Genomic DNA, 13,650 nt, shown 5'->3' on the forward strand with positions numbered 1-13,650 from the left:
GTTTTTTTCTTAAAAAAAAAGGAAAGTCTTTAGCTTGTTTAAGAAGTTCAAAACTTTTGTGGAGAATGCAAACAACTTCTACATCAAAACCATATGATCCGATTAAGCTGGTAAATTCACCTTCAAAGTATTTGAAGATTTTTATGAGAAAAATTGACATTCGACATTAGTTCACATCATCACATTCTCCAAAACGATTAAGATAAAATAGTATGATAGAGAGAAAGAGCCAAACGATTCTTAACATGATGAGAAGCATGATTAAGATAAAAAATATATCCAAATAATGTTGGGTAAAACCGGTGATTTGTGTCGTCACAATTCTAAATCAATGTCCTACATTGAGCCTAAAAAATAAGACTCAACAAGAAGCATGAATCGAAAAAAAGGAGTGTTTCATATTTCAAGGTATTTGGGTGTATTTGGTTATGCACAAGTAATTGATCAAAGAAGAACCATTCACTACATGCAGAAGCCACCGGAAGCAAACTCAAAACCAAACTGATAAGCATCGCATATTTGTCTGCAGGTGAAACATGGAAGCAGATGGATCCCTGCACACCTGAGCTGGAGGACTTGTTTTCTTTTTCCTAACCACGATCAAAAGAGAGATGCGCATGGTAAACTTTTACGCTAACACGGCTTGAAGATTGATGACGAACTCTATTTTCTTGATTCCAGATAGGTAACTATGGGTCGGAAGGAAAGGACTCGACGATGATGATTAGAATACTGAGACGAGGACCTGACGGCTTCTCCCAGCATACAGGACACTGAAGACGGCCCCTCGAAGAAATCTGTAGGACAGGCTGCCTAATATTCCCTTGTCTCGATGCAAAACCAGAGGAATCATGCGGCCACTGCTGCTGCCCTCGGGGATGACATCCACAGCTTGATCCACCATGCTGTCTCTGTTGATTCCATACGACAACAGTAGGCAGGAAGTGCTAAAGAAATAATAAAACTAATTAATTAATTAATTATCTTTAATATTTTAATTATTATATTTTTAAAAATTATATTCAAATTTTTATATTTATAAAATATTCTATATGCTCAATAATAAACTGAAGCGGAGCAGAATCAACATAAGTTCAGTGGTAAACTCCATGATATTTTTATCATTAGAACCGACAATACGAGAAAAAAATAAGATTAAATATTTTACTTTCATAAACATAAAAATTTTAATATATTTTTAAAAAATATAAAAATCAAGATACTAAAGATAATTAATTATATAAATTAATATATAATTAGCTTGAAATAATATTCCATCTTCCACAAAATACTACGTCTAATAATATTCCATCTTCCATAACGTCATCATCACAGGAAGAAGATACCGCTTCAACTATGCTTATTCAAATCTTCTCTTAAGAAATAAGAGATTTTTGAGTCCCGTTGTAAGCCTCTAAGACACAATCTAATATTTAGATAAACAAATACAATTTTAAAGAGAAATGGCACATCTTTCTGGAGGCAACACAAGTCAATAATAAAAATTAAAAAAAACAGAGAATGCAGCTGAATAAGAAAATTCAACACAACTTTTTAATGCTGATGGAATGGAAACCTCTCAAAGTCGATAACAAAAATCGCCTAGCAAACCACAGGAAATTATATGTCTTCTGCTGATCACTGTATTACGTTTACACTTTCGAGTTTTTCCCTTCTTTCAGTGTGAAGACCAACTTCAGTAACACCATCTGAGTGTGAAAAAAATACAACTTGGAGCACTCCGGAATGACATGGAATGAATGCAACATGAAGCAATACTAAGTCGAGTTCAGCATCCAACCAACCTGCCAAACTCCTACCAGCCATCTTTCCCTGTAACATAGTCAGGTTTTTACACAGGTGAGCAGTCTACCATCATAAGATGCATCCAACACACCAAAATTAGACAACAAATAAAGGAGATTTCATGTGACAGAAACGTAAATGTCACATAATGTTAACAATCAGAGGCAACAGATCCTGGCACATAGGGCAACAGGAATCTCAACTTTGAAGAAGGAATGGACCAATTATCAAATTTCTGAAGCTTAATCATAAAGACATCAATTCAGTACAATATCACAAATCTCTCGTGTCATTAACTCTTAAATATCTATATAATCAATGAGCACTCACTTTTTAGTTGCTTCCACAAGTTAATGTACTAGGTAACATCTTAAGATAAAGACAAGCATATTACCTCACATTCTTACTGGATGAAAGGTGTCTACAGTGCTTGCTCAATGACATCACCATTTTTCTGTAACCCCTGCCAGGCTTCTTGCAGTAATGCCTTGACAACTGCCTCGAACCGCCGCCTGAAGGTTGGCATCCTCGAAATGGTCAAACTGAAACCCTGCAACCTGTGGACGACAGCTTTTAGAAAAATATATTCAGGTCATTCCTATTTTCATATGTGCCTTTTGAGGAATTATAGGGGATGAACACAATCACCACCATTTACAAACCGAATATGCACATGAACCTACACAAACATTTGCATGGACACCTGCATGCGTGCACGCACGCACAATATCCAGAATTAGACCAATCCAGAAAACTGAAAATTCACTTCTCTTGCTAGTACATTTATATGCTGATGATTTTCTTCTATGACAGTTTATGTGAGACTTTACGATTTTGTTGTTATTGCACAGCTTGTGCGACCATTATGCGGATTCTTGACCACAGTACTCATAACAGTAAGAAAGATGTGTGAGGAATAACTAGTTATGATATTTTTTTGACTTTAATAAATTATTTTTATTTGCTAAGCTACTAGTTCACCAAATCAAGAACCTGCCAGAATTACTTGGGCCATTAGTTTGGTGGGCTATTCTAACAGCTAGGAAGCAGTTATCATTACAGGACAGCTCTCGCCATAAATGGTACATCCTAAACTGACAGTCAATCATAAAAACCCATTTTGCTTGTCCATGAAACCTTATGTTGACTTTGTACTTTCATCTGGAACCCACTTACAATATAAAGTGGCTTACATTATTCACATGAATGAGCTACTTGTCAAAATGAACATATATATCAATTTAACAATCAGTTAAAACCTAGACTTCAAAGTTTTACTACCAATAAAAGATGGTTAAATTAATTGTTTCAATAGCGAAGCTTTTTTTATTGAATAATGAGATTTTCATATCTAAAATAATAGTAAACATGAAATATACAGGTCAATGCCTGTGAAATATACAATGAAAAGCACTTTGAATCTAGACAGGATAATATACAGTTAATATTTAGGAACTGTGACAACCTACAAAGAAAATACATCAGAAGAGTCTGATGATGCTGATTAAAGTGTTCCATATCGAGAGGCCACCCATTTAAAACTTGATATAGAAGAACTCTATTTAAGGAATGTGACCTTCACAAAAAGTCTCATGCTGCATGGAATTCTTAATTATACTCCTCCATTTTGCTCTACAAATAAATAAAACATATTAAACATCCTTGTTCTGGAACTTGGAGATTTCTTGTTTTCAAGATTAGTCAGAAAAATGATTAGAAGTCCAATTTTTACAGGAACAACTCGGTCTATCTAAAATGGAGCAGAAAAAACCATTTAATCGTCAGCATTATGTCATCATAGTCTAGTGTAACTTAATACAAGATATGTTTGAGTATTCATCAACTATTGGATTTTTTTCCCATTTATAGGAATGTTTAGTTTAAAAAGTATGTTTCCAACATAGACGCAATAGATGCACATAGGATGATATCTTGCAAGGAAGAATCCCAAACATATCACCCTAATAAACATGGGAGTCCAAAATCCACGCATCTGAGGATACTAAATGAGGACTCCTTATATGCACACTGAAGTTGCAGCAGATCTTGTGAGAGAAATTAAGTCAGAAAAGGGACCAAGATTCGATAAATTATGTTGTGGCGATCCACCAACTCAGCTATATCAAGGAGAAATCTAAAGCAAGCTAAATACCTGCATTTTTTTTCAGCTAAATGCCTACTTAAAATAAATCCCTTTGTCAACTGAATTTCAGAAATATGCTGAACACTTAAGTTCAAGAAATGCTGCTCGCACAACTTAGTCAATCATTTGATCAAACAGCCACAAACTTAACAAAGAATTGGGCGATAATATCATGCATTTTTTAAGACAGTTGGTGGAATGGTGTCAAAACAGAATTTCACCAAATCAAAAGGGTCAGAATTGCAAAGAGAATATGACCACATCAAACAGGTGGGTGATTGGCAGGGTGTTTGGCTAAGCAGACATAAAGAGTGATTAAGATCACATAGAGGCAATAGAGCACTGTTGTACCTTCTACTTAAACCCTCCAACTGAGCTCTTTTGACCACATCGGCTGGTGCCACTCCACCATTTTGGCAAGAAGTCATCATTCGAGCATCACCACAATAAAGAGCCAGCTTGTAAAGATATTCCTCTTCAGTTGATTCTAGATTTGCAGCTTTGATTTGCTCTTTTAGAAGAGTCATGGGCTCGAAAAGCCAGTCAAAAACTCTTCCCTCAGGCCTATTAATATATGTGAGTTCAACATTGTCTCCTGTAGATAAAAGTAATTGAAAGAACCATTTTAGTGTAATGAAAAATATCCTGAAAAGGAAAACCACGTTTTGGGAGATGTAGGGAAGCATTCATACGCATGACAAAACCAACAGAACCACTCTTTATGGAACGAACAAAACACTGCAGAAAGACGTATGAAGGTATCCCAATGTTAATGGTTTTGTTCTTTGAATTTTGCCATTCTTCCAGATCTGAAATACGTATAGCACCAGCTCGAATAAGCTCTTTCCCAACACTCTCACATGCCATGAAAAAGTTATCCCATATCTAAGAGAATAATAATATGTCATCAGAAAAAGAAGGAATCAGTGAAATCAAAGGTAATGTATAGCATCTTACCACTATGGCTTTCAGTTCCTGCATCTTCATTGAAGCTGTCTTAATCAACGGACGTTTTAAAGGAAAAGACTCATCTCGTGTTGGTGCACGCTTTATTGGAAGTGATGCAGAGCGGGAAATAGCTGCCTTACGATATTTAGGTCTGGCTGCCCACAAAAGAATATGTTTTAAAAAATACACTAAAGATGCTGTAATCATCCACAGAATAGTTAAGCAGCAGCGAAATCAACAAAAACTTCATCATAGCGCTGAAAAATCCAATTTAGCTTGACCCAATATTGCAATCAGTACTCGGAAGTCCTATGGATGATTTCATCAACTCATTTCCCCCTTGACCTCCCAGTCCCCTTTATGCACAAGCCCAACAATCATTCAAACGCCTTGTTCTTTCTTCCTAACTCCATAGCTACAACATAGTCTTTGACCTTATATAATTCAATGTTGTTCTTCGTGCTTATGCCATTACGTTTCTTCCCCATGTTCATGATGCCTAATGCCTCCCAGTAAAATTCCCATCACTAGCATAAACCAGACACAGTTTCCAACTCCAGTATCTTTGCAAACACCAAGCCCCATCGATCCAAGTAATCATGACTGGTTCCATCGGTCTGATTGTGAAAACAGCCAAGGAGTACAGAGTAGAGACAAGGAAGAAGAAGATTGATGAACAGGATGAATGAGTTAAGGATAAATTTGGTACTTCAACATGCATGAAGATTCATATGCCATCCGGATCTAATGGTTAATGAATATGATCATGCATGATCGACATTCAATGTGATTTTTTTCTAAGATATCAGATCAGATCAGATTATTATTTAAGTCATTGGGTCAAACATGCTATTCATATCCAATTTAAACCCCACCAGATTGAACCTGACAGTTGACAGCCCTACTGCTAGATGTATCAAAACCACATGATGTGTAGTTATATTAGCAGAGGATGTAGGTTTTGCAGAAGCAATATATACACAAATGTGATAAAAAAGATACCTTGGGAAGCATGAGCCTTCACGAAGGTAGAGGAAGTCGTTAGTGAACTCATCAAACATAGATATTACAGCTATAACATAGAGAATTCCACTCGTTGTAGAATTTTCCTAAAAGAAAAAAAAATAATGTTAATAGGAGTCAGAAAAAAAAATCAGTGATATCTAAAGTAACTTAAAGATTCATGAGGAGATGTAAGCTCAATGGTGATATTGACTTGTACAAAGACTACAAATGCAGTACTCAGATTAGACTTGCCTGATATGCAACAGCAGCAGCATAGCATCCAAGGCTCAAGCTTGAAAGAATTCCTGCTATAGATGTCAACCCAACAGCCACAGGCCACAGTAGAATCAAAAGTCCAGCGAAAGGAACACAAACACTTTCCAAGAATGGACCTGACCGTCCGATAAGATCTTGAATCAACTGCCTCCATCCTTTGAACAGCATGATGGGTACTTTATACAGTACTATAAGGCTAATCATGGGCACGTCGATAAGCATACCTAAGATTCCTGCCAATATGTATCCGGGTACTTGTGATATCCTACATAATAAAAGTAAAATAAATTTATTACTAAGATGAGGAAGAAATCCCCTGGTTGAACGTTATCACTGAACTTCATGAAGGTAAAGAAAACAGCAATATTCATCCTACAGAATCAGAGTAAAATAAATTTATTACTAAGATGAGGCAGAATTCCCTTGGATGAACATTATCGCTGAACTTCATGAAGGCAAAGAAAACAGCAATATTCAAACAAATGATAAAGACAATAAGAATATGGAAGACCTATATAATATTAAAACAGGTGTAGCTTACAATGGGAAAATTTGGCAACTCGGAACCAACTACAAATAGCTGTTACAAGGCTTGACTTTTCCAGCTATCCTAATTTAATAAGACCTCAATAAACAAACAAAAGTACTTATCCTTGGAGAACTGTAGTACTTAGAAAAGCTAAAAATGTAATACACATATATACATATGCGACATCGGTCTTTGAGAAAGGTACCTTAAGACCATTATTGTCTCACCACCAGCCTCAAGCAATCCATCCATAACCGAAAAGTAGGAATGGAAACAGATATCCTTAAAGTCACGCACAATAGTAAACCCTCCTTTGATTGAGCTCCAAGTACCAGCCTACAAAGGAAACCATCCAAATAAAACCTCGGTCTAACATGTGCTGGCAATTAGTTTCAAAATGCAAAACCATTAAGGGAAGGGAAAAAAGTGCAGAATAACTACAAGATTCACACCGTGAAGCATTCAGATAACTTATTTGGAACGCCCTCCCTAACAGCCTCAAACGTTGCCATTAGTGGCAACGCAATTGCAAAACCTAATCCTGCTAAAATGGTACCAATCAATGCGGAAAGAGGCCATAGTAGGATAGGAACCGGCATCAGCAACAGTATAAGAACCTTCAGCAATGAACCAAATCTCTTTGTCCTGCCACCCAAAATTCCAACGAGAAAGCTAATTATATCTCCACGAGTCAAATTTTAACAGGGAAGAAAAAAAATGAATTTCTCACAATAACAAAAAGATTAGATTAAAAACAATGACATTAGAGGTAAGGGATAATAGATAAATGCAATCATGATAATTTTGAAACAATAGGAGTTGAAAGACTATAACTTTGCTACGATGGGTAAGTTGTGGTGGAAAATCATGAAATCTAGCAATGGAGCATGGACTGATATCATCATCAGCGCCAGACAAGATGAAAGGTGGAAGCTTGTCAGATGCAATGACGAGATCTCCAAAGAGACCGTAAAAGACTTGATTCCCAGTGTGTGAGAACAATGGCTTTAACGGAGGTTGAAATCACAACAGAAAGGGATGGAAAGAAGAAGAAGAAGAAAGACGATTAAAGGGATCAAGTCACGGACCTCGCGATACAGTAACAGGTCCAGACGGCATGCAACGGGTACAGCCCGAGGATCAAGGCGGTGTTCCCGACCAGGACAGTGACGAACACGATCGGCGCGATGAAAGCCGCTGAAGAAAATGGAGAACACAAGTAAACGACAAGATAAAGAAAAGGAAAAGAAGGAAGAGGGCTAAAGATCCCAACCTTTGACGACCGCGAGGAGGAGAAGCAGCAGGAAAAATGGCAAGAAGGCGAGGAGATGGCATGATCGGGAGATGAGTCCTTCGGGGACATCCATCGCAGGCCACCCCTCTCTCTCTCTCTCTCTCTCTCTCTCTCTCTCTGTGGGATTAAATCGAACCAACGCACTGCTGCTGCTCCGATCGATTCCCAGGCTTTGGTTTATATAATGAGGCGGCAGAGAAGCTTGGGGAAAACGATGGCTCGCAGTAGTAGTCGTGGCCGTAACAGAGTACTTTAAGCGGCGTCGCGGTGTTGACAGGCTCAGTCTAACCCCGAATTCGTGCCATTTTGCTGGTTATTTTCACGCCTTTTTTATAGTATAAAATAGGATGATTTTTCGAAAAAAAAAACATTTTTTTTTTGTAAAAGGTGTTTTTTTTTCATATAATACTTATTTTTTAATCTCATAAACATCTAAATATCCCTCCATTCTTTTTCTCGTCGGTTGTCTCTACTCTTATCTCGTGATCTCATTCTTTTTCATCCATCAAGTTCGTTGCATGTATTTTTATGTGTTATTTCTTGTCCTATCATCTTTACCTCTCAGAGTAGTGAAATGATAAAAATGATAAGTACGATAGACGAGAGAGGATATGAAGAGAGACGAGACACAATAAGTGAGGGAGGTGAGGACGGGAATTACATAAATACGACGAGACCTCATGATGGGAGCAAAGGTATAAGAAATGAGTATAACTAATGGGAAAAAGTGTTATATAGGTTATATAAAATATGATACTATATGAAAAAAAATGAAAAAAAGAATACTGAGTAAAAAAAAAAAAAGAAACCTCTTCAAAAAATAATCATCCTAAAAAGATCACTAGGCGGATTCATTGAACCACTTATTTAAATTAATTGAATCAGCATATTTTTACAAAATTAGATTTAAAATTCTTAAAATAATAAAAAATAATAATTATTATTTATATCACATTTCTCATCTATTATGAAAATTTGAGAAGAATTGGATAGATGTACACTAGCAAATAAAATGTGTTATACTCAATTGCAAAATTAAATTTAACGTAATTTATTTTTATTTACGAGTGTAATAATATAAAATTTATCGAAATAATCTATTTATTCAAATCCTGTGAACGATATAATAACTCTCAAGGGAAAAGAACATATTCTTATCTTTTCGTCATCTTATGATGCCTCCAACAAATATTGAAATGTTTACTAACCATAAAGCTAAACCATTATGGTTAAATTACCCACCAAAAAAAAGGAAATTGTGACTAATAAATTAAGAAAAAACATCATCATCATCATCATCTAAAGCTCGACATATTTATTATAGGAAAACATCATAATGACAGAATTAGAGCCTCCACCTCCGCTATCCGAAGTCAGAACCGATGGATTAGCACGGCAAAAGATGCTTCTCCAAGGCAAACTTTACGTCGACAGAGCCGTGTCATCATCCCAAGTTAGAGAATCGTCTTAATCTCATTACCTTACTGCGTTATGATGAATATAATGCATGCTCAAGTTGGTGGGGGAATGACAGCCGCATGATTCCCTGCCTTGTTTTCTTGGCCATCTTTCTTTGGCTGCAGGTGGGGAGGAGATCAGAGCTGTCGCGTTTGATTCCAAGAGGCCTTCTTCTGTGCTCAGAAAGAACATGTAAGAGCCTGTTCATGAATCATAATAAATCACAAAAGTCAAAAAGAGAGGGTAAAGTGCTTCCCCTCGAATCTGTTCCTTCTCTTATCGAATAAGTCTCACCCACATTGCATGTGATTGTTGTGAGAGTGATCGAGTCGATCCAGATGAGTTGAGATAATTTTAAGATTTGTATGTTTGTATGAGTCACGCTATCTATTCTCTCAAGTGAGCATATACCAGTAATGATGCAAGTTCTAACGTGATAGATAGTCCACATGTATGATTCCACCTATAATATATTCCTTTTAGGTCTAACTACCAATCTTCTTGCGAGTTGTTTGGATCAGATCTTTGCTCCATCAAAATCGTCGCCATGTGAAATCATAATGAAGTTCCTAACTTGGTTTGTTTTTTTTCCCATTTTATTAGACATTAATTGACACCATTTCTCGATTTAGTCATGGCCATGATTATTCGACTTATAATCTAATTGATCAAATGATTTGTCAGTTTTAAATTGAATCAGAACTTACGAGGGAAAACTAAAATGGTCGATTTTGAAACTAGCGATTCGAACCATTGATTTAACATTTGTTATAAAAAAAAGCATAATCAAATAGGTTGTTGATCGAATGTTAGCCTCAAATGCTCGGGCTTAATTGTTACGAATAAAATTATAAATAAGATGCTCGATGTAATGCTTATGTACGTTAGTATCTTTTAGTTTTATTTATGCTTTGCACAACAACAATTATAGGACTTATAATAAGTTTCGTGGCTCCATTTTGATCGACTTTTGTGATCGTTTTAGGGTTATGAATATAAGTTGTGTATAGTTATCGTGCAAAGGTAATACTATCCAAATACATATTATCCAAACAGTAATTTTAGAGATTTTCTAATTTTGTAAAGTAGTGCAAAGCATCAACTAACGCAGCACTTAAGAGCTACATGAGTAACAACGCAGGGTTGGGTGGGCCTTTAGGATAGTGTATAATATAGTTTACTTTCTTGTTCTATAGTAGTGTCACATTGACACTCGAGGGACTTTTGACTATAACATATCACCTTAGACGTGATCGTTCATAGCTTGCGAAGTCTATGTTTGTAATTTACATTGCTTATCAAGTATTTGTTAAAATGACTATTTTATAAAATCTCGAGTTAAATGTTTTCTTTGACTTTGGTGTAAGTCCTTAAGGGACCATAAAGAGGTTTTGAGGAGGTTGACCTTGTATGGATGGATACAAAGGTTAAGAATTACCTATCAAGTATTTACTAAAATGATCATTTATAAGATCTCGAGTTAAATATTTCCTTTGGCTTATTTTCACGTCCTTAAGAGACCATTAGAGATTTTAAAGAGGTTGATCTTATGCGGATGAACACAAAGGTTTAACAAAATCAACTAAAATCGTGACATAACGATTGAGAAAAAGGCAAATGACTAGTTTATCTCGTCCAACAATCATATAAATAACTTTATTTAGGGGTATTTTGATCATTTTATAATTTAAAAATATAAAAATTAAGAGAAAAGAGGTTTGCTCTTTAACAACCAAATTATAGCTGGTTTTGGCGTCTTTTAGGAATAAAAAGTTCTAAAAGCCCTATAAATATCTCTCAAATATCTTGTTCTTTCCCACGCTATTGATTCAACACTCATTGAAGTTTGAATACTATTAATCTCTCTTCGTGATCCACTAAAAAGTGAAAGCCACTACAGCACCCAAGAAGCTTTCAAAAATATGTAGTAACTCAAAAAAGCTAACAAATCAACGTTGATGTCGATTTGGAGGAAATCAATATGATGACCAAACTCAATTCCTTCAAGCTGTACTTTAACAAGGTTCATAATGTCGATGGATCTTTCTACGTCATATATAATTGCTGTGGCCAAAATTTTAAATTCAAAGAGAAAGGAGGATATGAAATATTTTTAAAGCATATTAAGAAGAAATATCCAACACAAACTAGTATGGAGAAGAGTCAAACATAAATTTTTGGATACCCTACTTCTCCCATTTTTTTTATTTTTTTTTGTTAAAAAAATTATGAAGCATTAACTAGATTAATTTTTATTAAATATTTATGATTTAGTTTCGATGAAGAAGTTGGATTATATTGAACATATATTAATTATATTAGCTAATAAAGACTTTGACAAGTATATGATAATGTATTAGGCTCGAATTTCGTATCTATTACTTATCCTTTATGACAACAAAAAGTTAGATTTATTGATTATTGTCAAGAGGCTTTAAATCTAGTTGCACAATGGTTTTTTCTATCACTCTTATTTGTATTTTACATACTCTTTATAAAAAAAAAAGTTTACAAAATGTTTTTCAAACCTTTTATGATCATATTTTTATTTGTGCTGACATTTGGAGTAATAACTAGCAAATGCACTCTTCTTACATAGTCACTTATCATTGGATAAATAATAATTGAACCATGCAAAAATAAATTATTACTTTTAGAGTTTTCGATTAATGAGATAATACTTATTGAATAACAACAATAACCTTTTTTTTAAAAAAATAATTTTTAATTTTTTTTTCTTTAGGTTTTGATACTACAATGATAAATACTGCTTCTATTCCAAAATTATAAGAAGTTTGTCAATATACTTTTGGTAGTATCATTTTCGTGCTTGTCATGTTTTGAATTTACAAGACTTAGATCTTTTAAAATTTTTCTTTCTCTTATTAAGCAAGCTATTTCATTCTTATGAGATTATTCGTATTCAAAAGTAATGAAAGAATGAACCAGATTTTATAAATTAAATGCCAAAATTCTAATTTTTTTTTTTTAGGGATATTCCTATCCGATGGATTATACATATGAATTGCTTAAAGAATCTTTTGAATATAAAGAATTATTATACACTTTCATTGTAAATAATGTTAGGCAAGTTCGTTTGTATCCACTGCATCGAAATATATGTGAAAGAATTTAAATTTTTTTAATAATAATATTATACATATTATTTGTTTATTGTTTATGATCCTACTATATATTTTTTTAGTTATTTATATTAATATCGTCTGTGCATCGGAAGAATATCAAAATGATAATGATGTAAATATGATGACTATGAAATCAAAATGGATAAATTATTTCTTTAAAAAATTATCAGTTTGTTTAGTTGGATGTATTTTTTATCCTTATATTAGATTAGATGACTTATGAAAGTTTAAGAGTATATATTAATATTGGTGATGAAATTTAAAATATTAAAAAAATTAGACATTAATTTTTATGATAATTATAGCACTAATTATAGTAGAGAATATGATACCTTAAAATTTTCTTTATATACGGATCACGTTAGTGGGGTAGTAAAATCTTTAGGGTGCAAAACACTATTAGTATAAAGACCAAAAGAAAATTAAGAGGATCCTTAGGGCTCGAATTTGAATGTATCTAACAATTTATATTAAGTTTGTTGGCATCATTAGAGATATAGAATTTCTTATTGTAGATTGAGGGGTGCGATACATACCAATATTTTCAATCAAGGTTGCAAGGCAAATGCTGACGAATCTATTATCGACGATAACTATCAAGCAAACCTTTAGTGCTTAAGAGCATATCATATCATGGATGAAACTAGAGTGAGCACTTAAGGACAGATTGGATAGATCATGGATGAAATTAAAGTGAGCATCATCCCAAATTAGTTGAAACTTAAGCATGCATTGACGATCGGACAAAGGCGATGAAATGAAACTAACGAAAACAACAACAATCTCATATTCCACGTATCAATCGAAGAGACCGGTCGAAACTTTCGACATCGATAAAAATTAAATATTTATAATTTTACTCAATTTTATATCAAATTTTTTGATTATATCATTACATATTTACACTCATTATGAATGTACATCATTTTTTTAATTTAAAAATAAAATTACGATTTTTATTATAAATTATTTTTTAAAAATAAAAATTATTAATTTGAATCGAAATCAAAATCGATCGAACCAGAACCAAAACTCGCTGATTTGA

At 34.1% G+C, this 13,650-nt stretch overlaps 1 protein-coding gene across 2 annotated transcripts; it reads right to left on the bottom strand.

Moving 5' to 3' along the window:
- Nucleotides 1-1,532: 1,532 nt before the first annotated feature.
- Nucleotides 1,533-8,220, bottom strand: LOC135580844 (uncharacterized membrane protein At3g27390-like). 2 transcript variants are annotated; one of them, XR_010489548.1, is made up of 12 exons: nucleotides 7,981-8,220; nucleotides 7,796-7,904; nucleotides 7,160-7,352; nucleotides 6,913-7,043; nucleotides 6,155-6,443; nucleotides 5,900-6,006; nucleotides 4,907-5,048; nucleotides 4,642-4,834; nucleotides 4,301-4,544; nucleotides 2,201-2,363; nucleotides 1,806-1,833; nucleotides 1,533-1,709 (listed from the first exon to the last, which is right to left on the bottom strand). XR_010489548.1 is itself a non-coding variant. In XM_065122452.1 (11 exons), exons 1-10 carry the CDS (start codon nucleotides 8,072-8,074, stop codon nucleotides 2,228-2,230), a joined length of 1,638 nt encoding a protein of 545 aa, XP_064978524.1. In that variant the 5' UTR covers nucleotides 8,075-8,218; the 3' UTR covers nucleotides 1,533-1,833; nucleotides 2,201-2,227. The 2 variants fall into 2 exon arrangements, 1 of the variants encoding a protein (XP_064978524.1); XM_065122452.1 differs by having other exon boundaries at nucleotides 1,533-1,833; nucleotides 7,981-8,218.
- Between the last annotated feature and the right edge of the window lie 5,430 nt (nucleotides 8,221-13,650).

This window comes from Musa acuminata, chromosome BXJ2-8 (assembly GCF_036884655.1).
Source record: "Musa acuminata AAA Group cultivar baxijiao chromosome BXJ2-8, Cavendish_Baxijiao_AAA, whole genome shotgun sequence".
Lineage (NCBI taxonomy): Eukaryota > Viridiplantae > Streptophyta > Magnoliopsida > Zingiberales > Musaceae > Musa > Musa acuminata.

Excerpts from the sequence above, each read along its gene's own strand:
- LOC135580844 (XM_065122452.1), bottom strand. The coding sequence starts at position 8,074 with ATGGATGTCCCCGAAGGACTCATCTCCCGATCATGCCATCTCCTCGCC. Across the intron at positions 7,353-7,795 it reads ACCTGTTACTGTATCGCGAG|GACAAAGAGATTTGGTTCAT; the intron begins GTCCGTGACTTG and ends TTTGGGTGGCAG. Across the intron at positions 2,364-4,300 it reads TTGGAGGGTTTAAGTAGAAG|GTTGCAGGGTTTCAGTTTGA; the intron begins GTACAACAGTGC and ends TGTCGTCCACAG.